This window comes from Sphaeramia orbicularis, chromosome 7, assembly GCF_902148855.1.
Source record: "Sphaeramia orbicularis chromosome 7, fSphaOr1.1, whole genome shotgun sequence".
Lineage (NCBI taxonomy): Eukaryota > Metazoa > Chordata > Actinopteri > Kurtiformes > Apogonidae > Sphaeramia > Sphaeramia orbicularis.
Window position 1 is genome coordinate 51,334,224 of NC_043963.1, and position 25,975 is coordinate 51,360,198.

The window sequence follows — 25,975 nt, forward strand, 5'->3', positions numbered from 1 at the left end:
TTGCTCAGATTCTTATTATTTTTCTTTCTTTCTTTCTTTCTTTTTTAATTTTTCTTCTCCTGCTCTTTGAGCTCAATTTTGACCCCCTGAACATTTATGAAAACTCACCAAATTTTGCTGAAAATACAGGAGTGCGAGAAACTGAATTTACATATAGGTTTCGTAGATGTCGGTAAAGAAATGTTTCTTCAGCGCCCCCTTGAAAAGTGAAAATGCATTGCGCCAATGGAAGCATGTCCAACATAAAGTTTGTCATAGAGCCACGAAAATCGGTACACAGATTCATCATGAGGAGACAAACAAAAAATATTATTATGGCCACGCCCCAAACCCACCCTTAGTCGGCCATATTGGATTGAAATTTCCAAAATGCTGAGTCAGCGTTTTCGCTGACGTCGTATTTTAACTATCTCCTATTAAGCCGTTTGGCCAAATGAGCTCAAAATCGGTATACAGTATCTAGAGAAGTGGGGCATCAAAAGTCAGCCGAATATTTTGAATCGGTGTCACCGTTTTTGTGCAACGAGGTTGCAAACGTTGCGAAGTTTTTTCGAAAATTTGCCATGACAAAAATTGCTTCAGCTAAGAGATTCGAACACCAATCTGGCTCAAATTTGACTCAGACGTCTATTTCGCAGGCCTACACCCATTTATTAAAAGAAACTAAAATTTTGCATTACAGCGCCCCCTACAAATGTACATTTACAAAAATGACAACAGTTCGGACATACGAACACCGATTTGGCTCAAATTTTACGCAGACATCTGTCTCCCAGGCCTACACCTATTTGTCAAAAGAAACTGAAATTTCGCACTACAGCACCCCCCTATAAGTTTATTTTACATTTTTTAATTAAAATGGCTTCAGTTCGGACATACGAACACCGATTTGGCTCAAATTTTACTCAGACGTCTATCTCTCAGGCCTACACCCATTTATCAGAAAAAATTTGAAATTTCGACGCTATAGCGCCCCCTACAATTTTGCCTTTACGAAAATTACTTCACTTCAGACACACGAACACCAATTTGGCTCAAATTTTAATCAGTTGTCAGTCTCCCAGGCCTACACCCATTTATCAAAAGAAAATGACATTTTGCTCAATAGCGCCCCCTACAAATTTACCTTCACGAAAATTTTATCAGCTCGGACATACGACCACCGATTTGGCTCAAATTTGACTCATTGGTACATCTTGCAGGCCTACACCCATTCAATGGAACAAATTGAATTTGGTCTCCATAGCGCCCCCTACAGATTTACTTTTACAAAAGTTTTTTTAGTTTGGACATACAAAGATCTGCCTCAAATTTAAATCACTTGTCAATCTCCCACGCCTACACCCATTCATCAGATGACATGGAAATTTGGGGCTAGAGCGCCACCTGCTGAACGATGGCCATTCTTCTACTGGACGTGCCCGTGGCGAGGGCCTTTAGATGCCGCTTGCGGCTTTAATTATTATTATTAGGCCCGAGCCGAGTAAAGCCGGCGCAGGACCTATTGAGTCTGCAGTGGGCGCATGGGGACGAAATCGCCAGTGACGTGGTCGCCTTTTGCCACTGTCGCCACTCTCACACATATTCACATTCACGGCACTGAGACCTTTCCGACGATGTACATGACATGTGCACAAATTGCATATTTACACCTGCTCAGAATGAATGGGAGTCAATGGGACACGCGCACTTGGGGTTAGTCACATGTGTGTAAGTGCACGACACGTGACATCTGACCCCACAGACATGTGGGGGAGCTCGAGAGCTGTCACATAAGGCCAAATATGTGGTTGCCACAGAAACGGCTATATTGTTCTTACTCAGATTATTATTATTTTTGTTATGTTTTTTATTTATTTTTTTTTGCATTATTTGTCTTTCTCCTGCGCTTTGAGCTCAATTTTGACCCTCTGAACATTTACGAAAACTTATCAAATTTTGCCCAAAATTCAGAAGTGCGAGAAATTGAATTTATATATAGGATTCGTAGATGTCGGTAAAGAAATGTAGTGGCAGCGCCCCCTTGAAAAGTGGAAATGCATTGCGCCAATGGGAGCGCGTCCAACATAAAGTTTGTCATAGAGCCACGAAAATCGGTACACAGATTCATCATGAGGAGACAAACAAAAAATATTATTATGGCCACGCCCCTAAACCAACCCTTTTGTCAGCCAAATTGGATTGAAATTTCCAAAATGCTGAGTCAGCGTTTTCGCTGACGTTGTATTTTAACTATCTCCTACTAAGCCGTTTAGCCAAATGAGCTCAAAATCGGTGTACAGTATCTAGAGAAGTGGGGCATCAAAAGTTAGCCGAATTTTTTGAATTGGCATCACCGCTTTTGTGTGACGAGGTTTCAAAGTTTGTAAAGTTTTTTTCTAAAATTTACCATCACAAACATTGCTTCAGCTTAGACATACAAACAACGATTTGGCTGAAATTTGACTCAGACGTCTATCTCCCAGGCCTACACCCATTTCTTAAAAGAAATTGAAATTTTGCACTATAGCACCCCCTACAAATGTAGATTTAAAAAAATGACATCAGTTCGGACATACGAACACCGATTTGGCTCAAATTTGACTCAGACATCTGTCTCCCAGGCCTACACCTACTTGTCAAAAGAAACTGAAATTTTTCACTACAGCTCCCCCTACAAAAATGTTTAATATTTTTTTATTAAAATTGCTTCAGTTCGGACATACGAACACCGATTTGGCTCAAATTTCTCTCAGATGTCCATCTCCTTGTCCTACACACATTTATCAGAAAAAATTGAAATTCGGTGGCATAGCGCCCCCTACAATTTTACTTATACGAAAATTACTTCACATTAGACATGCAAACACCAATTTGGCTCAAATTTGATTCAGTTGTCAATCTCCCACGCAGACACCCATTTATCAAAAGAAAATGCCACTTTGCTCAGTAGCGCCCCCTACAAATTTACCTTCACGAAAATTGCATTAATTCGGACATACAAACACCGATTTGGCTCAAATTTGACTCAGTGGTACATCTCGCAGGCCTACACCCATTCAACAGAAGAAATATAATTTTAGCTGTATAGCGCCCCCTACAGATTTACTTATACAAAATTTTCTTTAGTTTGGACATACGAAAAAAGATCTGCCTCAAATTTGAATCAGTTGTCAATCCCCTAGGCCTACACCCATTCATCAGAAGAAACTGAAATTTGGTGCTAGAGCGCCACCTGCTGAACGATGGGCATACTTCCACTGGACGTGCCCGTGGCGAGGGCCTTTAGATGCCGCTTGCGGCTTTAATTATTATTGTTTTTTCTTTCTCCTGCACTTTGAGCTCAATTTTGACCCCCTAAACATTTATGAAAACTCACCAAAGTTTGACCAAATTTCAGAAGTGCGAGAAATTGAATTTATATATAGGATTCGTAGATGTCGGTAAAGAAATGTAGTGGCAGCGCCCCCTTGAAAAGTGGAAATGCATTGCGCCAATGGGAGCGTGTCCAACATAAAGTTTGTCATAGAGCCACGAAAATCGGTACACAGATTCATCATGAGGAGACAAACAAAAAATATTATTATGGCCACGCCCCTAAACCAACCCTTTTGTCAGCCATATTGGATTGAAATTTCCAAAATGCTGAGTCAGCGTTTTCGCTGACGTTGTATTTTAACTATCTCCTACTAAGCCGTTTAGCCAAATGAGCTCAAAATCGGTGTACAGTATCTAGAGAAGTGGGGCATCAAAAGTTAGCCGAATTTTTTGAATTGGCATAACCGCTTTTGTGTGACGAGGTTTCAAAGTTTGTAAAGTTTTTTCTAAAATTTACCATCACAAACATTGCTTCAGCTTAGACATACAAACACCGATTTGGCTGAAATTTGACTCAGACTACTATCTCCCAGGCCTACACCCATTTATTAAAAGAAATTTAAATTTTGCACTATAGCACCCCCTACAAATGTAGATTTTAAAAAAATGACATCAGTTCGGACATACGAACACCGATTTGGCTCAAATTTGACTCAGACATCTGTCTCCCAGGCCTACACCTACTTGTCAAAAGAAACTGAAATTTTTCACTACAGCTCCCCCTCCAAAAATGTTTAATATTTTTTTATTAAAATTGCTTCAGTTCGGACATACGAACACCGATTTGGCTCAAATTTCTCTCAGATGTCCATCTCCTTGTCCTACACCCATTTATCAGAAAAAATTGAAATTCGGTGGCATAGCGCCCCCTACAATTTTACTTATACGAAAATTACTTCACGTTAGACATGCAAACACCAATTTGGCTCAAATTTGATTCAGTTGTCAATCTCCCAGGCCTACACCCATTCATCAGAAGAAACTGAAATTTGGTGCTAGAGCGCCACCTGCTGAACGATGGGCATACTTCCACTGGACGTGCCCGTGGCAAGGGCCTTTAGATGCCGCTTGCGGCTTTAATTATTATTGTTTTTTCTTTCTCCTGCACTTTGAGCTCAATTTTAACCCCCTAAACATTTATGAAAACTCACCAAAGTTTGACCAAAATTCAGAAATGTGCAAAATTTAATTTACATGTACGTTTCGTAGATGTCAGTAAAGAAATGTTGCGGCAGCGCCCCCTTGAAAAGTGGAAATGCATTACGCCAATGGGAGCACGTCCAACATAAAGTTTGTCATATAGCCACAAAAATCGGTACACAGATTCATCATGAGGAGACAAACAAAAAATATTATAATGGCCACGCCCCTAAACCAACCCTTAGTCGGCCATATTGGATTGAACTTTCCAAAATGCTGAGTCAGCGTTTTCGCTGATGTCGTATTTTAACTATCTCCTTCTTGGCTGTTTGGCCGAATGAGGTCAAAATCGGTCTACAGTATCTAGAGAAGTGGGGCATCAAAAGTTAGCCGAATTCTTAGGATCGGTGTCACCGTTTTTGTGTGACGACATTGCAAACTTTGCAAAGTTTCTTCGCGAATTTACCATTACAAAAATTGCTTCAGCTCAGACATAGGAACACCAATTTTGCTCAAATTTGACTCAGACGTCCATCTCCCAGGCCTACACCGATTTATTAAAAGAAATTGAAATTTCGCCCTATAGCGCCCCCTACCAATGTACATTTACAAAAATGACATCAGTTCAGACATACGACCACCGATTTGGCTCAAATTTGACTCAGACATCTGTCTCCCCGGCCTACACCTACTTGTCAAAAGAAACTGAAATTTCACACTACAGCGCCCCCTACAAGTTTTCTTTTATTTTTTTATTAAAATTGCTTCAGTTTGGACATACAAACACCAATTTGGCTCAAATTTGACTCAGACGTCTATCTCTCAGGCCTACACCCATTTATCAGAAAAATTTGAAATTTGGACCTATAGTCAAATTTCCAAAATGCTGAGTCAGCGTTTTCGCTGACGTCGTATTTTAACTATCTCCTCCTTGGGCGTTTGGCCAAATGAGCTCAAAATTGGTGTACATTTCTTAGAGAAGTGGGGCATCAAAAGTTAGCCGAATTTTTTGAATTGGTGTCACCGTTTTTGTGCGACGAGGTTGCAAACTTTGCGAAGTTTTTACGGGAATTTACCATAACAAAAATTTCTTCAGCTCAGACATACGAACACCGATTTGCTTTACATTTCAATCAGACGTCTATCTCCCAGGCCTACACCCATTTATTAAAAGAAATTGAAATTTCGTACTATAACGCCCAACTACAAATGTAGATTGACAAAAATGTCATCAGTTCGGACATACGAACACCGATTTGGCTCAAATTTGACTCAGACATCTGTCTCGCAGGCCTACACCTACTTGTCAAAAGAAACTGAAATTTTGCAATACAGCGCCCCCTACAAAAATTTTGTAATATTTTTTTATTAAAATTGCTTCAGTTCGGATATATGAACACCGATTTGGCTCAAATTTGACTCAGACGTCTATCTCCTAGGCCTACACCCATTTATCAGAAAAATTTTAAATTCTGTGCCATAGCGCCCCCTACAATTTTACCTTTACGAAAATCACTTCACGTTACACATACAAACACCAATTTGGCTCAAATTTGAATCAGTTGTCAATCTCCAACGCCTACAGCCATTTATCAAAAGAAAATGACATTTCGCTAAATAGCGCCCCTTACAAATTTACCTTCACGAAAATTGCATTAATTCAAACATACGAACACCAATTTGGCTCAAATTTAACTCAGTGGTAAATCTCGCAGGTCTACACCCATTCAAAGGAAGAAATTCAATTTCAGCTGCATAGCGCCCCCTACAGATTTACTTATACTAAAATTTCTTTAGTTTGGACATAAAACTAAAGATCTGCCTCAAATTTGAATCAGTTGTCAATCTCCCAGGCCTACACCCATTCATCAGACGACATTGAAATTTGGTGCGAGAGCGCCACATGCTGAACGATGGACATACTTCTACTGGACGTGCCCGTGGCGAGGGCCTTTAGATGCCGCTTGCGGCTTTAATTATTATCATTTTTTTTTTTCTTTGTCCTGTGCTTTGAGCTCAATTTTGACCCCCTGAACATTTACGAAAACTTACCAAAGTTTGCCCAAAAGTCAGAAATATGCAAAATTTAATTTACATATAGGTTTCGTAGATGTCGGTAAAGAAATGTTGCAGCAGCGCCCCCTTGAAAAGTGGAAATGCATTACATCAATGGGAGCATGTCCAACGTAAAGTTTTTCATAGAGCCACAAAAATTGGTAAACAGATTCATCATGAGGAGACAAACAAAAAATATTATTGTGGCTACGCCCCTAAACTGACCGGAAGTCGGCTATATTGGATTGAAATTTCCAAAATGCTGAGTCAGCGTTTTTGCTGACGTATTTTAACTATCTCCTCCTTGGCTGTTTTGCCAAATGAGCTCAAAATCGGTGTACAGTATCTAGAGATGTGGGGCATCAAAAGTTAGCCGAATTTTTGGGATTGGTGTCACCATTTTTGTGTGACGACGTTGCAAACTTTGCGAAGTTTTTTCAGAAATTTGCCTTGACAAATCTTGCTTCAGTTTGGTCATCCAATCACTGATTTGGCTAACATTTGACTCAGACGTCCATCTCCCAGGCCTTCAGCCATTTATTAAAAGAAATTGAAATTTTGCACAATAGCGCCCCCTACAAATGTACATTTACAAAAATGACTTCAGTTCGGACATACGAACACCGATTTGGCTCAAATTTGACTCAGACATCTGTCTCCCAGGCCTACACCTATTTATCAAAAGAAACTGAAATTTCGCGCTACAGTGCCCCCTACAAATTTTATTTTATTTTTTTTATTAAAATTTCTTCAGTTCAGACATACGAACACCAATTTTGCTCAAATTTGACTCAGACGTCTATCTCCCAGGCCTACACCCACTTATCAGAAAAATTTGAAATTTGGAGCTATAGTGCCCCCTACAATTTTACCTTTACGAAAAGTACTTCACTTCAGAGTTACAAACACCAATTTGGCTCAAATTTGAATCAGTTGTCAATCTCCCAGGCCTACACCCATTTATCAAAAGAAATTGCCATTTCACTCAATAGCGCCCCCTACGAATTTACCTTCACGAAAATTGAATTAATTCGGACATACGAACACCGATTTGGCTCAAATTTGAGTCAGTGGTACATCTCACAGGCCTACACCCATTCAACAGAAGAAATGTAATTGTAGCTGCATAGCGCCCCCTACAGATGTACTTATATAAAATTTACATCAGTTTGGATAAATGAACACTGATTTTTCTCAAATTTGAGTCAATTGTCAATCTCCCAAGCTTACACCCGTTCATCAGAAGACATATAATTTGCTGCTAGAGCGCCACCTTCTGAACGATGGACATACTTCTACTTGACGTGGCCGTGGCGAGGGACTTTAGATGCCGCTTGCGGCTTTAATTTTTCTTTCTCCAGCAATTTGAGCTCAATTTTGAACCCCTGAACATTTACAAAAACTCACCAAATGTTGCCCAAAATTCAGAAATGTGCAAAATTGAATTTACATATAGGTTTCGTAGATGTCGGTAAAGAAATGTTGTGACAGTGCCCCCTTGAAAAGTGGAAATGCATTACGTCAATGGGAGCACACCCAACATGAAGTTTGTCGTAGAGCCACGAAAATTGGTACACAGATTCATCATGAGGAGACAAACAAAAAATATTATTGTGGCCATGCCCCTAAACCAACCGGAAGTCGGCCATATTGGATTGAAATTTCCAAAATGCTGAGTCAGCGTTTTCGCTGATGTCGTATTTTAACTATCTTCTCCTTGGCCGTTTGGCCAAATGAGCTCAAAATCAGTGTACAGTATCTAGAGAAGTGGGGCATCAAAAGTTAGCCGAATTTTTGGGATTGGTGTCACCGTTTTTCTGTGACAACGTCGCAAACTTTGCAAAGTTTCTCCGCAAATTTACCATTACAAAAATTGCTTCAGCTCAGACATAGGAACACCGATTTGGCTGAAATTTGACTCAGACGTCCATCTCCCAGGCCTACACCAATTTATTGTAAGAAATTGAAATTTTGCACTATAGCGCCCCCTACAAATGTACATCTACAAAAATGACATCAGTTCAGAGATATGAACACTGATTTGGCACAAATTTGACTCAGACATCTGTCTCCCAGGCCTACACCTATTTGTCAAAAGACACTTAAATTTCACGCTACACCGCCCCCTACAAGTTTTTTAAATTTTTCTTATTAAAATTGCTTCAGTTCGGACATACGAACACCAGTTTGGCTCAAATTTGACTCAGATGTCTATCTCTCAGGCCTACACCCATTTATGAGAAAAAAATTGAAATTTGGCGCTATAGTGCCCCCTACAATTTTACCTTCCCAAAAATTACTTAACTTCAGACATACGAACACCAATTTGGCTCAAATTTGAAGCAGTTTTCAATCTCCCAGGCCTACACCCATTCATCAAAATAAATTTCCATTTCGCTCCGTAGCGCCCCCTACAAATTTACCTTCACGAAAATTGCATCAATTCGGACATACAAACACCAATTTGGCTCAAATTTGAATCAGTTGTAAATCTCCAAGGCCTACACCCATATATCAAAAGAAAATGCCATTTCACGCAATAGCGCCCCCTACAAATTTATCTTCACGAAAATTGCATCAGTTCGGACATACGAACACCGATTTTTCTCAAATTTGACTCAGTGGCACATCTCGCAGGCCTACACCCATTCATTAGAAGACATTGAAATTTGGTGCTAGAGCGCCACCTGCTGAACGATGAGCATACTTCTACTGGACGTGCCCTAGGCGAGGGCCTTTAGATGCCGCTTGCGGCTTTAATTTTATATTGAATCTCATATTGAATCTCGTGAACATCGGTGGTCAGAATAATTGCATTTATAAGTCTATCATTTATTGTTTTGGTATATATTAGATTAGAAATAGAAATAGTTCAGATGAAAATGTTGACTTAAGTTAAGTTTTTATGATTTTTTTTTTTTTTTTCTTGTATGAAACTGAAGCCAGATTTGACATATTTTTAAGCTCAAAATGCACCAGAATGCAGGAAAAAGACGTCATTTTTCCTAATTTCCTTGGGGAGCTATGCTCGTCGCCACAGTCCGCTACACGCCCCGCTGCAGGGACCCAGACTAGTTGTGGCTTTTTGTGGCTACACTCATTTTTACTAATGTAGCCACAGTGGCTGTATTTTTCATTTTCCTAGCTCAAGCACAGGAAATAAGTTAGGTCTTTGACCTAAAGACATCACAATCACTGTGCATATAATAACACTTTGGTCAAACTGTGTTTTCAGGCAGCAGAAGCTGGAGAAAGTGATGGATCAGGAGGGTCTGGCAGATGAAGAGGTTCGTGCTATGACATCCTCATATATCCTTACCTATAAGTTAGATGCGTGTTCAGTTAGGGCTGCGACTATGTTGGAGTGCATTAGGTTCATTTGTCAACTGATTTACATTTGGAGCAGGAGTGTAAGTAACAGTGCTATCGAAACTACACAGACGTAACACAAACACATACACACACACTTCCTGGGGTTCTGTCTGTAAATTCATCAATCCTCAGACAAAGGTAATATAATTTATATGAGCCAAACTGGAACTTAAGCTCAGTTGCATATGATGCTGACTGCTATAATATGCTAGAAAAACAAAACAGATATTAACGGAGTTCCTGAAATTATGTCTTTGAGGATTAATATTATCCTGCATGAAGTATATGTATAACATGCAATATGAATTTATTAATCATTTAAGATTAAGCCCTTTTTACAAAAAAAAAAAATAAAAAAAAATCTGTGGGTAGTGGTCTCAATTCTTTTCAGGTCAAGCCAAATTTCTAATTCCAACTGAAGTGAGTTATAGTTTTTCAGTGCTTTGTGGCAACTATTGTGATGTGATCCCACCTAACAGGAATGGTGGTGGTTTGTGTGCTCTGCAGAAACGTATCCGTCGCTCTCAGCATGCAAGGAAAGAGACAGAGTTTCTGCGTCTGAAACGCACGCGACTGGGCCTTGAGGACTTTGAGTCCCTGAAGGTGATTGGACGAGGTGCTTTCGGAGAGGTAAGAGCATGTTAAGAACATGGTGAATACCTGCAAAACAGTTACCATTGGCATTTGAAGTGAGGGGGGAGTGACAATGACTTCCGAGCCCACGTGTCTATATTCATTGTAGTAATATGATGATGATGATATAATAATGTTCACATGATTTTTACACTTATTTGGCTTCGGTTCTTCTAAAATGGCTTGGGTGCAGCATCTAAGCCTTATAACTTGACTAAGAACCCTACATTCTGTAAAATTTTCACTCTTATTTTGTCCTTTGTGCTTTTGTGTTGTGTTTTCATCCACTGACAAATTGACTTCCTCTGACTAGTGTGAACAATGTTGTGATTGGTTTTCAGGTTCGCCTAGTACAGAAGAAAGACACCGGTCATGTTTACGCCATGAAAATTCTCCGTAAGGCTGACATGTTGGAGAAGGAACAGGTGAAGAAGAATTCTGACATACGTTTGTTTGTGCACATACTTAGAACTGTAGAAAAACAGCACCGCACCCACATTGCTGTATAATTTCTGATTCTACTGCTTTGAAATCTATAACATTTCAGTGAACAAATATTTTTGGCCTTTAAAACAATATGACTCAATGCACAATGTCTGAAAATGCCTCTAAGTAGACAAAAGCTGAGCATCATGGAGCAGATTTTCTACAGCTTGAAAAAAAGGCAAAGAGTAGGTACAGAGGTCTCATTTCCTCTCAGACCACTGCAGTTACAACACTCTAAAAGATAACTATGGAGGTTTTGTCCAGTGATGCTAAAAACTATCAAGCCCTGCAGCTTTAATACTACTAGTTGCAGTGGAAATATAGCCAAAGCACTCTGCTCCCATTTGTGAGTAAAATGTAATGGTGAACTGCAAAATAATAATTTTTTATAGTTCTATAAATTTAATGCCCATTACAATATATAGTAATACCAGGAACTCCATCTGTTTTTCTGTCCATCCAAGATTTTTGTCCAACCAGTTTCTTGAATACTATTCACCAGATTTTTTTTTTCGATTTTGACACACATTGGTTTTACCACTAGGAGAGGTGCAGTGCACAGCAAGGTTATTATTGTTAATGAAAACAAAAGAAATGACGAAAACTAGAATTGAAAAAACATTTTCATGAAATAATTGAATAATTAAATGAAATAAACGATAACTAACTGAAAGTGTATTGTGTGCTTACAAAACTAAAATGCATAAAAATTATGGATAAAATTCCCTTCGTTTTTGTCTTTGTCAATGTCGGATTAATATCAAATTGATTTTTTTCACTCGAGCAATTTTAGCTGGCGGCACCATGTGGCCCTTCACGATCCGTCATCACTTGTGGTTTAGAGTCGGCTTCTCATCCCCACTCTAAATGGCAACATGCAGACTAAAGCTGAGAGAAAGCAGCAGAGTCCTGTATGGGATTTGTTTCAAGTGATGCGCATTTCTGTTTTTTTTTTCCAACCAGCGGGTCCTACTTTTGCAGAATTATTTAACCTACCCCGCAAATAAAGTGACATTTTTTGACCCGACCTGCAGGTTACCTGCGGGTTAACCTGCTGATCTGTGTATCACTAGTACTGACCTATTATACTGTGTGAATGCTAGGACTCAAATGCAGGGAGAAGCAGATTTATGAAAAGAAAGAAAGGGGAACAAATTAAAATACCTGGTGCAGTTGTCAGAGTCCGGTGGGAAAGGATGGTAGAAGTCCAAGTTATTGTAGGTGATGAGGTGCAGTGATCCAGCTGCAGAAAGGAACCTTCTATATGCTCCTAATGAAAAAGGTTGTGCAGCAGCAGCAGGTGGATGTGATGCAAGTCTGATTGTTGAGGGTGGGGTTCACAGCCATGCCAGAGCGAACCATGACATAACCATCAAATTATATAAACTATAACAGGCTAAACATTTTAACCTGCTATAGGGAATTTATACATGATACTGTGCATATTTTTGTGTCACTGCTTAATGAATGACCTGCCCCAACCTGACCCCCCAAAAAATGTCCTGCGGGTTACCCCCTGATCCACACATCACTAATTTCTTTGAATACGATGGCGAGGAAGATAAATGATATGAAAAATCTAAACTAATACTAAAACTAAGAAATTAGAAAAAAACGAAAACTAACAAAAAGTCAAAAATAATAAAACTAAACCAGAATGAAAAATCCAAAACTATTATAACCTTGGTACACAGTTTAATGGCTGAATTTCAAATTTTGGATTTTTTTTTTCATGTTTTTGAAAATTTGAACTTAGAAACTTTTTCCAACTGATTTCTTAAAGGCTATTCACCCATTTCGGCAGATAAAGTACACTCAGATTAAAAGGGAAGACTTGCGTCAAATAGTGTTTGTCCTGGTTGAACTGAAAGACCCATGAAGGAGAATAACTTGGTTTAAAGCGGTGGGAGACTTTTGTGACCAATTTTTCATCAAATCTGTTAAACCCCAGTCATAGCCTAAGTATCACGAATCCTTATGTCTTTCTGTGATTACTCACTTGAATGTCTTGCATCACGGTGAACAATTTCGAAGTGCCATCCACCATAAACAAAGCATTTGTTTACAAACAGAGCCAGTAGGTAACTCAGGCATCTTTAGAATTTTTTCGTGACGTGCATTGTGGGAAACGGAGGTTTGCGCAGCCGCCTGGCAGTTCCTGTTGTTTCTGTGTCATGTCTGTAGCAGCTGCCGCTGCCACTGCCAGGTGGCTGCGCGAACAAGGCCAAGACTGAAGGAAGAAGACGACTCAGAGTAGGATTACTAAACTGTCTGTGATCTAGAAAAAGTATGGTCCAAGTAATGTTCTGTGAACTACGCAAGCACCACCAATATTGAATAATCATTTGGACAGCCAGTGTGTTTGGATTACTCTGTTCATTTATTTCATGAAGACAATGCACACTTTTCTCTAACATGCTGTGTGTCTTGGCTGCCGCGGTCTTAACCTTTTCCCACTTGTTCACTTAAATTTAAAAGAAAATTCAAGGTGTTAACCTATGTTTTGTTTTGGTTAAATGTCTGAGGACTGTTGACGCTTGTGTCTTTTCAGTATTTTATTCTGCATTTTACTGTACATTGTTAATGTTCCAGTGAACGTTAGTACAAGTTACTCATTGTTGAACAGTTGTGTGTCTGTGTTGGTCCTCCGCTGTCAATGTGACAACATCATCACACAAGTCGACTCGACGTCAACTTTATTGACAAATAAGTCAATCTAAAAAAATCTGGAGTCACTAATGCCCTAGTAGTGATAACAGTTATGGATATTTGATCCAGTTATTGGTAGTTATACTAGCAACAACAGCTCTAGTTTTAACAGTTGCAGTTCAGTTTGCTGTGCATCTGTGTTGCTATTTACCCCCTTCCCCCAATCTCTCTTTCTCTTCCTTAACCCAGGGGTGTCAAACTCAGATCCTCGAGGACCGGTATCCTGCATGTTTTAGATGTTTCCCTCTTCCGTCACACCTGGAAGCCATTACATTGTTATCAGGCTTCTGCAGAGCTGGATGATGAGCTGATCATTAATTGAACCAGGTGTGGCTGGAAGAGGGAAACATCTAAAACATGCAGGATAGCAGCCCTCGAGGACCGGAGTTTGACACCTGTGCTTTAACCCTTTCTCTTTAACCCCAACTGATCAAGGCAGACAACCATCCTCCAAGAGCTGGGGTCTGCTCAAGGTTTCTGCCTGTTCAAAGGAAGTTTTGCCTCACCACTGTCACCAAGTGTTTGCTCCTGGAGGATTCTGTTGTTTCTGTGAATTGGCTCAAGAGTCTGGTTTAGACAGCTCTAAATGTAAAGTGCCATGGGATAACTTTTGTTATGATGTGACACTATATAAATAAATTTGATTTGAATAACTAATGTGTTATGTGAGAGGAGATGCACAAAACAGCCAGCAGTTCACCAGATAAAAATATATGCTGCCTGGCCAAAAAAAAAAGTCGCCACCACAAAAAAGGTCACACACTAATATTTTGTTGGACTGCCTTTAGCTTTGATTTCGCATGCATTCGGCCACCACACAACCTAGACCTGACCAACTGCAGCAACCCCAGATCATAGCACTGCACCCACAGGCTTGTACAGTAGGCACTAGGCATGATGGGTGCATCACTTCATTTGCCTCACTTTTTACCCTGAAGAGAGGCAGAATCAGATTTAGACCAGCTCTAAATGTAAAGTGTCATGAGATAACTTTTGCTATTATGTGGCAGTATATAAATCAAGATTGATTGATTGATTGATTGATAGCCTTGTCTTTACGTGCAGACATGTGCCTCACTTGAAATGATTCACTGGACTGAAAAGTGTCAATATTGCGAAAATCTCTGTTTGGCAATAAAATACACTGAATGCCTTTTTTTAAATTCTCAGTCATCAGATTGTATATAATGGGTTAAACATCTATGTAAAATGGAAATTGACTGGGTCATGAAGACGTACAATTGTATGGTGCTAAATGTAGTTGAGCAGTGCACCACAGTGCAGCTCATCTTCCACCTGTTTCAGCATATTCGGTTCAGATTTCATTAATCCCTGTGTGTGTTTGTTAGGTGGGTCATATCCGTGCTGAACGAGACATCCTAGTGGAAGCAGACAGCCTGTGGGTGGTGAAAATGTTCTACAGTTTCCAGGATAAGATGAACCTGTACCTCATCATGGAGTTTCTGCCAGGAGGTGTGACATTGTGACTCTGTTAAATGACACTGAGTCATTTAACCTTAGCGTTGATGTTTTGGGTGACACAAAACTGATTAGCTTTCAGCTGCATTGTTTCCCTTTGTCAGTGTTACTGTGTGCTCTTGCAGGAGACATGATGACCCTCTTGATGAAGATGGACACTCTGACTGAGGAGGCCACTCAATTCTACATAGCAGAGACGGTGCTGGCCATCGACTCTATCCACCAGCTGGGCTTCATCCACAGAGATATCAAACCAGACAACTTGCTGCTGGACTCCAGGGTGAGTCACACGTGCCAGAACTGACTTTGCTCAAATGTCCTGTCCATCCAGTATAGCAGAGACCTGTTGTGTATACACCAGTAAAGCTAACAAACTGCTGAATATGTGGTGTTCCAGAATCATTCAGACATAAAAATGTTGGTTTGGCTTTCTGGAAAAAACATAAAACAGCAAATGGAATAGTATGTGACCAGTGTCTTGCTTATTGTTCTCAGGCTGCATCCATACAAATATGTGTTTTTAATGTATTAGTTATGCTGTGCACTTGGCATCCACATTACTCACATGTTTTAACCCCCTAGAAATGGAAATGTAATTTTTCGATTTTTTGCAAGTATAACTGTCAAGCCACTGGTTGTCAGAATTCAACTTGTAGGTATGGTGGGCTCCTGTTATTCACACAGGCCACACATGAGATGTTTTTGCAATGTGTGTGTTTACTTTTAGGGTCACGTGAAGCTGTCTGACTTTGGGCTGTGCACCGGACTGAAGAGGGCTCACCGTACTGAGTTTTACAAGAATCTGAACCACAGCCTGCCCAGTGACCTCAGTAAGCAAAGTCAGGCAGCCCCTTCCATTTGTTTCCACTATTGTTTGCATGCCTGCAACATTTTGTGTTCTGTAACAGTTTTCCTTGACATAACAATAACTTTTGTTATAATGTGGCACTACATAAATAAAATTTGATTGATTGAGTGAACAATGTGGGCTTTAACGTGGCAGATATCATGACAAACATTAGTAAAAATACTAAATTCTAGATAAGGATTGGTTAAGATTTACTGTGTAACAGGCAATGGTTCTGTGTGCACAGCCTTCCAGAACATGAACTCCAAAAGGAAAGCAGAAACCTGGAAGAGGAACAGAAGGCAACTGGTGGGTCTGAGACATGTTTGAGCATGCACATTGACTTTTACTTGTCACATGCAATAGCAAGAATTCACATATGCTTAAAGGTTCAGGTTGTCTGTGGGGCTTAGGTTGCTCTACAGGTCTGATGGATGGATTGTGTGGTTGTGAAAAGAAAACTTTGGAATTTGATTAAAAAACCTACACATTTTTTTCCTACATAATTTAGATATTATAGTGGTTGACAGTAAGGGGTTTATGGTCTTATTGCAAGGAAATGGAAGATTTCAGTAGAATGTATTATGTTACATTATTTTGGGCCATTATTACTGCCATATATATATATGATTTGGAGAGGCTAAAACAATGATTAAAAAGTGGTTAGAAAATCTACTGGGGACTAAATGAAATCTGCTAACAGTCATTTAGTTAGTCTTGATGCACTTCATGCCATTTACCAAACTATTCTGTGCACAATGACACTTGAGATGGTGGGCACAGGGATGGAAAATAAGTATGCAGTCAGGATGAAGGATGAAATTCTTGGCCCTATGTATAGACCATCTTGGTGGGCCCCCATGCTCACTTAATATATCTCAAATATCATCTTAGTTTCATTTCATTTGTTTATTTCGAGCATTTACAGAATACATGCAAATTCAAAATTCCAAAATCATTCATCTACACTCAAAAAGGAGTGGGAAAAAAACTTATTTAATCCCACCCCTGTTCTCATCATCAAATAACATAATAATGTTTTAAATACTCACGCCTGTCCTTTGACTTCAAGCCAGAACAATGAGCAAAATAGGCCTATACCAAATTGGAATGAACTCACTCGACAGTATTTACATTATATAACCAAAATGTGTGTGAAAAATAGAAACAAAGTAGTGGTGATGTTACCACTGGTAACAGTTCACTGTCAACTTCCATTATAATAATTACATACCAACAATGGTGGAAAAAAAACAAAAAAAACAATGCCGCAAGTGGTCAAGAACAGCAATAATTACATACCAAAAATGGTAAGAAAAAAACTAAAAACTGCAGTACCACTAATGGGAAAGGGCAGCACATACCAGCAATGGTAAGCACAGTACCAGAAAGTAAAGGACAACACATGTCAACTAGATGAGGAACAACAAGCACACATTAAGACAGAATATTGATGTAACATCAATATTAGGACCCTCTATCTTTATACTGGGACCAGAACATCTGTTTATATAACAGTTTAAATCTGTGGATATTTTTGGCATTGCTTGTGTTGGATGTCCAGACTGTTCCAAAGTTTCACTCCACATACAGACACCTCTATATTGAGAAAATGCCTAATTAGCAGCATTATAAGTTAAATAGTCAGACTTCACTCATCTTTGTTTTTGTTTGCAGGAAAATAAGATCATTAGCTATTGTTAGAAATGTGTTCCAACACGTGTTGTAAAAAATGATGGAAAAAATGGTTTAGCATGGTAAACATATAATTTTACATAAATATATGTAATATATAATAAACCATTTGCTAGGCTATGCACATGACATGGTATATGACATGAGCCATGTTTTGTATCGTACCTTCTGTTTACTGTGAACTTTCTACTCTGTTTTATAAACCCATATAGGCTAGGCACCTTTTTTGATGCATGGCACTCCCTGAGAATTTTTTTTCTAGTTCTTGCATTGAATTAAGTAATAATTATAAAACCACCTTTTTTCAAGATCCATTAGGCATTATATCTGATTCAAATACACCAACAGTAGGTCATATAATAATTCGACTTTGCATTGTTCATTATTCATTATAACCTTAAAGTTGGAATATTTTCCACCTCTGGTTTATTTTACCAATTTTAATCCTCTGTTAAAAAATAAATTATAGTAGATCATTGGGTGTTAATATTATAGTTTTTGAGGTCTGTTCCATTCAGTTGTTCTGGTAGCAGGATGGCATCTTCACAGTCCTGAGATAAAAGGAATCTTGAATCAAATTGAATGGTGATAATAACTTTGATGCTGATGGAAATTAATCTGTTGTCAAAATAAAGCCTCAATATGCTGCCTTCACTCTGAGACAACAGCTACTGACATTAGCTCCAACTGTGTGTGTTAGTTCAGTTGTGCAGCTCACCTCCTTTTCATTCCCTTTTCTTGGGTAAAGACATGACTTTCTTCTGCCTCCTGCTCCTCTGGCTGTCTGACCACTCTGTTCTTACCCAGGTGATTCTGAACCCTTTTAAAAGGTGTGATGGGGGGCCTCAGAGAAACTCATCTATCATATCTAGAATCTATCGTTATTGTTACTGCAAAATTCATTCTCAACCTCTTCAGTCAGTCTGGGTGAATTTCTAGGCTTGGAAACTTAAAGTAAAACAAAAAAAAATGACATGCTCTGATTCCACCCTCTCCCCTTTAGGCCTTCTCCACAGTGGGAACCCCAGACTACATTGCTCCTGAAGTCTTCATGCAAAATGGATACAACAAGCTCTGCGACTGGTGGAGCCTGGGTGTCATCATGTATGAGATGCTCATAGGTAATAACTTCACATCACTGGGCACCACTGGAGTTTTGGACCATTCTTGTCATCGTACTTTAGTCATATGAAGTTTTTATTTTTTATATTTTTTTAACCTGTATTTTTTTCTTTCGCACAAATCTGATTCAAATTAGTTGTGTTGTTGTTTCCAGGCTATCCTCCATTCTGCTCAGAGACACCTCAGGAGACATACAGGAAGGTGATGAACTGGCGGGAGACACTCATCTTTCCTCCAGAAGTGCCTATATCGGAGAAGGCCAAAGACCTCATTCTTAGGCAAGAACACACATCAATATTTAACCGAAGCTACAGTATTCCACTGTTCATGGTTAGCTGATCACTCAGCTGTTCCAGGAGTCTGCACACATAAAAGTACAAGTATCTAGGGGTGGGAGATATGGCAAAAATATATCACGATTTTAAAAAAATAAAATCATGATCTCAATTTTATCACATTTCTTTACATTGATCTTTGAGACTAATTTGCAAGTTTCCGAACAGTGCAACCAAACAATTTCCCTATGTAAAACATTGCCCTAAAATAAAAAATATATATTTATTCATCCAGAACATTTTTAATTTAGTTTATGCCATTTCGCCAACATGTGCCAAGAACATAAACATACTAAAATGTAAATAACAACACTCTGATTAAGTGCACTCTTGAACATAAAAACTAAACTGCACTTGGTTTTTGAGGTAGCTTTCAATAAACATGAGAAGTAAAAAAAAAAAAATACAGAACAAAATATCAATGAAGAAATGCCCATTTTAAATAATCCTCCAGGCTTACAGAACAGGTGGCTGGTAGCTCTGGTTTTTCAACTGGTAATTAGTGTATTGGGTGCTCTTGAATGGAGGAAGAAGTCCAAAATAAGAAGAATAATCCAGGCACTCCAAAAAAGTATAAATGTGAAACGTACTTACTACTCTTCTCATAGATTGCCTTTACTAAATGTGTTACAGTTGTTTGCATCTGTTTAATTCTACCTGTTGCCTCTGGCTGTGGTTTGGCTGGTCTTCTAGTTCAGTTTGACTCTCCAACTGTTTGGAATGCTGTCTCTTCAGCTGATTGAACAGGTTTGTAGAGCTGACATTCGTTATTCTAAGAGTGTAATGCAATGGACCTGTATGTGGAGGACTTGTGTCGGCATCTTGTGTGTGTACTGTGAGCAGTAATAGCTATGAAATGTCAGAGAAAAGTAGACATAAAGGATTAGAGTATGCATTTGAGATCTACATACACCAGAGCCTGACCGATATGGGAGTTTTGGAGCTGATACTGATATTGGGGGCTTAAAAAAAGCAGATATCCGACATATTGGCCGATATATGAAATAAGAACATTGATATACACAGGATATAATAGTCTTATATTAGATAATGGTGGACATGTGAATCAACAGCTGTATGTTTATCTCACAGAGATAATTTACACAATTTTAAAATGCTGTATAATAGTCATATATTAGATAATGGTGGACGTGAATTAACAGTTGCATCTTTGTTTATCTCACAAAGGTAATTTACACAATTTTAAAACGCTGTATAATAGTCTTATGTTAGACTAGGATGTGACCCGTGGGGAACCACGGGTTGTAGATGTGATAGTTTTTATGCTTGGCAGAGCAGACTTGTGGGAAAAGAGGCGAGTCTGTATTTTATAAGTAGTGACATAAAAATTGTTTGGTAAATCATTCTTAAAAATGTAATTGACAATTACTATAGAGTATTAATACATGCCTGCAGAATGAAATTGTGAGGTACACAGGAAGTGCACGGATGGGGGTGGGGGCTGAATGGTTGGTAAGACGGGGCAGGATAGCGGTCCATGATTATTTGGGGGGGATGGGGGTCTGTGATTGTCGTGGGAGGTTGTAACGGTCAGTGATTGTCGGAGCAGGGGGTAGCAGTCCGTTATTGTTGGAGCAAGGGGGATAGCGGTCCGTGCTTGTCAAAGTGAAAGTGAAACCGAACGCACTTTACTGTTCGTCTAACTCTCCAGGCAGCACGGTAACACAGGTGCAGAGTGACAGAATCTCCACACAGCAAAAAAGTGAATCCATCGGTTATATATTAACCGATGTTGATTAATCGGTGATACCCTGTAATCGACCAATTAATCAGTCGGGCTCTAACATACACAATATAATTTGATCAATAAACACTAGTTAGATTAACACAGTGGGTACAAGATAGACATAGTTCTTACTCCTCAGCCGAGGGGTATTGTAATCATTTTGTTGTCTGTCCATTCAACATAATCACATAATCTCATTATCTGAAGAATGCATTGAGATATCTGCACCAAATTGATACTGTGGATACATCTTGGCATGGAGCAGAAGCCTACTGAAAATGGCTGACCTTGACCTACTTTTTAAAGGTCAAATGGTGAATCAACAACATAATGGCATTATCTGAAGAATACATTGAGATATCTGCACCAAATTTATACTGTGGATACATCTTGGCATGGAGCAGACGCCTTTTGAAAATAGGTGACCTTGACCTAGTTTTTCAAGGTGAAATGGCCTTGTCCCTTCTGCAGTTATAATATCTGAGTACTTTTCACATTTAAACGGGCACGTGCAAAGCAGGGGGCCGGGGGGGCTTGAGCCCCTGCCGCTTTGATCCTCTGCCTACAAGTGCCCTTTTTACTCTTTTTTTTTTTTATTCGCAAAAAACTGCATGACTAAAATTTTCGTGACTAAAATTTTGATCAGTGATAATGAATGTTGAGAGTGGTTTAATTTGGCTGTCACTGGACCTGGTCATGGTGCCTTTTCATCTGTGTCACGCCCTGCCCCTTCCTCCTGTGCAACCGTGCTTGCAACACACACACACGCACACGTCATGCGGTCTGGAGAATGAACGAGGAGGAGGAGGGATGCTCCGCGATTCGAGGTACGTGAGAGTCCACCCCGCTATCTTCCCAAAACATTCTCTTGTCGCTTTTGGTCCTGGTCCTATTCTTCAACAACTATAGTTTTGGGGCCAAAAACCGATCGTAAGTGAGTAAATAATTCAATATCATCGTCACGTCATGGAATGAGCTCACAGATTAGCACACTCTAACAGCTGGGTGCCCACCTGAGTCTGAGTCCTGCTGAAGCACTCACACATATTAACTTCTGTTTTATTTCCATAAACTGTTGAGTTTTAGCCGCAAAATTCTAACACATGGTAATAGTCCTCACTTGCTGAAACAGTCACTTTATCTTCAGTTTTCTCTGTTTTTGCATAATACCTTTAAGTTTACTCTGAGCTTTAATGAACATCTACATGATCAGTAAATTAAATATAGGGTAAAGTAACACTGAAAAATGCAAAACGCAGGTTTTTATTATAATAAATGGTGATAAATCACATAAGAAACATTAAAAGGAGAGAAAAGAATCATTTAGAAGCTGCCATAAAAGTACCACTCGGTCTTAATGGGCTAAAATGTGCTGAAGTAATCAAATTCTGCTTAACCGATATAAAATTGCATAAAAAGAAAACACATCCAAGTCCTCTTCTCATCCAATACCTAAATCTAGCCCTTTTGGTGTACAAGAGTCATAAAACTTATGTAAAATCCCCCGACTCTTTCATCAGTGCCAACACTGAATCTTCAGTGCCAACAGTGAATCTTATTTGAAATAACCACAAACCTCCACAAATATTCCCATCAACCTAGTCAATATTAAATGATACAGCTATAAATACTACAACATAAACTTTATTATTATCATGTAATGTTAAATGGTTTGGCTTGGGTTAACACTTCCTCTACATGGTTATTTCTTAACTGTGGAAAACCTAAATATCATCATAAATATGTCCTATAATGAAAAGGAACTAAATATTCAATGTTTCACTGTGAAAGTAGGGGTAAAACCAGATGTAAAATGAAGGTATTTCTAGTTATTAACATTCACTGTCATACTTTTATACATAATTTAACATCTGCTTTTAAGAATTTGTCTTGGACTTACACAGCAAAAATCAAAATCTTACCAAATGTATTATTCTCATTTACTAGTCAAAATATCTCATCACACTTAAAATAAGACATAATCACCTACAGAGTAACTTGTAAGGGAGATAAAAGAACTTATTTTTAGACAACAGATCTAGAAAATCTTATTTCAAGAAATCTTACCAAGATAATTTTCACTTGTTCCATTGGCAGATTTTTTTGGTGAATTGAGCAAAAAAAAAATCTTGAATTAAGCAAAACAAAAATCTGCCAATGGAACAAGTGAAAATTATCTTACTAAGATTTCTTGAAATGAGTTTTTCAAGATCTGTTGTCTAAAACCAAGTTCTTATATCTCACTGAAAAGTTACTCTTTAAGTGATTTTGTCTTATTTTAAGTGTGATGAGATATTTTGACTAGAAATGAGAAAAATGCACATGGTAAGATTTAGATTTTTGCAGGGTATTAACACAAAAACTTCTACACATTACATCTTTATTTCCACTTATATAGAAACTGAACATCAAAAGAAACCTATCACATATTCTATGTGATGCCATTTCACATAATTTTATTAAATATGAAAACAAATTCTTTCTTGTTCTTAAAAAAAACCATTTATTTATTTATTTATTTATTTATTTAACCTTTATTTAACCAGGAAATGTCCCATTGAGATTAAGAACCTCTTTTACAAGGTTGTCCTGGCCAAGATAGGCAGCAGCAACGCAACACATAGTTACAAGAATACATACAACATACACACACTCTCGACAAAAACAGATGATAAAAATTGCATGTACAGGCAGATTAAGAAAAGCAAGTGCAAGATATGGAATTGGCCTCAAGAACTCTCAGTTTGGACTTAAAAGTCCTCAAAGAAATCAACTCAGTTAGTTTCCAGTCTTTCTGTAACTGATTCCATGCATGAGGTGCAGAACAACTAAAAGCCTTTTGACCCATTTCTGTACGGGCAAATGGAACAGACAGCAGAATGCACTCATTTGTTCGAAGAGAATAATTTTCAGAATTTCTCTTGTCAATTAAGGTACAGATGTAGCTAGGCAAGAGGCCAAGTATGGCCTTCTATATAAACAAGTACCAGTGGTTGGTCCTTCTGGTGTTCAGAGCAGGCCATCCTACCCGCGAATACAGCTCACAGTGGTGAGTCGATGCTTTACAGTTGGTTATAAACCTCAAGGAAGCATGGTAGACACTGTCAACCTTCTGTAGGCACTGAGCAGAAGCATTCATGTATAAAACATCTCCATAGTCCAATACTGATAAAAAAGTCGCAGCAACAAGACGCTTTTTTACTTTAAAAGAAAAACACAATTTGTTACGAAAATAAAATCCCAACTTTAGCCTCAATTTCGCCACAAGGTTTTCCACATGTGGCTTGAAAGTGAGGGAGTTGTCGATTAAAACCCCCAGGTATTTATATGTGTGGACCACCTCTATTACATTTCCTTCCAGAGTGGTCACTGAGGGTAATGTTTGCGGAGGTGTCCTTGAATTGGAAAACAACATGAGTTTAGTCTTGTCTGCATTGAGGACCAGTTTCAGTTGAATTAATGAATACTGGACAGCAACAAAGGCTTTCTGCAGGGATTCAATTGCCTGGACAAGAGTTGATCCAAAGCAGTATATAACTGTATCATCTGCATAAAAATGCAAATTAGCACCTGGCGTATGCATGCCCAGGTCATTAATATAAATAATAAATAAGAGGGGACCTAATACAGAGCCCCGTGGCACCCCCTTGTGGACAGCAACAAAGTCAGAACACTGGCCAGTAAATTTGATGCACTGAGTCCGATTACTCAGGTAGTTTGAAAACCAACCAACTGCATCCTGTGAGAGTCCTGATTGACAGAGTTTAAGTTTTAAAATATTGTGGTCAACTGTGTCAAATGCTTTGGCCAAATCAATAAAAAGTGATGCACAGTGCTGTTTCTTATCAAGCGCAACTCTGATGTCATTTGTCACTTTCACTGCGGCAGTGACAGTACTGTGTTTTTCTCGGAAACCTGACTGATATTCTGATAAAATATCATTTGAATATAAAAACTCCTTTAACTGCTCATTCACAAGAGCTTCAAGAATTTTGGCTAGTACCGACAAATTCGATATCGGTCTATAATTAGTTAAAACTGCCGGGTCACCCCCTTTCAGTAAGGGAAGAACAAATGCAGATTTCCACACAGAGGGAATTTCATTTTTTACCACTGTAAGGTTAAAAAGAATTGTCAGAGGCTCCGCTATAAAGTCTGCTGCCAACTTTAAAAAATAAGGATCCATTAGGTCAGGTCCAGAAGGTTTTCTGGGGTCCAATGCTTTAAGAGCTTTAAGAACTTCCAGAGTAGAAAAGGGTAAGAAATTAAAAGGCTCACCAGTATATACTGAGAAGTGGGTGTAAGGTTCCATAGGAGCAGCTCCCACCGAGTCAAAGAAAGAGCCAGATGATATAAAATGCTTATTAAAACAGTTTAAAATCTCCTGTCCATCATAAACTGGAACAGAGTCCTTTAAAACATAGGTTGGGAGAGTCTGAGCACTTTTACTTACGGAAAGTGATTTAATAACTTTCCAAAATTTCTGAGGGTTATTTAGATTGTCAGTAGTGAGTGACAGATAATATTCCGATTTGGCATTTTTTATCAAAGTGGAGCATTTGTTTCTAAGGTGACGGAAGACAGTCCAGTCAGCCATAGAGCCAGTTTTCCTAGCCTTGGCCCAGGCCAGGTTGCGCTCAATTAACAAACAAAATACAACAAACGACAAAACAGTGGATGAGTATCCAGAGGATAATGTAAAATATGACAAAGGGTAGTTCAACAAAGTTCACTTTTAACAACAAGCAACATTATTAATCCACAGCAAGTCAAAGATCTCAATCCCATTGAACATTTGTGGGATATTCTTGGTACTGTAGATCTGTGTATGCTAGGTGTCTAGCACCTGGCAACTGCCAGATGCTCATACAGGCCCTTCAGGAAGAGTGGGACAACATCCCCCAAGATAGGATCAGGAGGTGAATCCAGAGTGTGCGCAGAAGGTGCACAGCCTGTGTTAGGGCTCAGGGAGGACACACCCAGTATTGAGGACATTGA

At 38.9% G+C, this 25,975-nt stretch overlaps 1 protein-coding gene across 2 annotated transcripts in view; it reads left to right on the plus strand.

Moving 5' to 3' along the window:
• LOC115421973 (serine/threonine-protein kinase 38) overlaps positions 1–25,975 on the plus strand; it is a 75,840-nt gene that overhangs the window by 17,116 nt on the left and 32,749 nt on the right. Inside the window, exons 3-11 of one of the 2 annotated variants that reach the window (XM_030137993.1) lie at positions 9,788–9,839; positions 10,432–10,554; positions 10,899–10,982; positions 15,102–15,225; positions 15,357–15,511; positions 15,959–16,070; positions 16,326–16,387; positions 18,777–18,894; positions 19,050–19,173. In XM_030137993.1, the coding sequence (XP_029993853.1) occupies positions 9,788–9,839; positions 10,432–10,554; positions 10,899–10,982; positions 15,102–15,225; positions 15,357–15,511; positions 15,959–16,070; positions 16,326–16,387; positions 18,777–18,894; positions 19,050–19,173 (954 nt within the window). The remainder of the gene's footprint in view (positions 1–9,787; positions 9,840–10,431; positions 10,555–10,898; positions 10,983–15,101; positions 15,226–15,356; positions 15,512–15,958; positions 16,071–16,325; positions 16,388–18,776; positions 18,895–19,049; positions 19,174–25,975) is intronic. The other variant, XM_030137994.1, reaches the window with a different exon arrangement.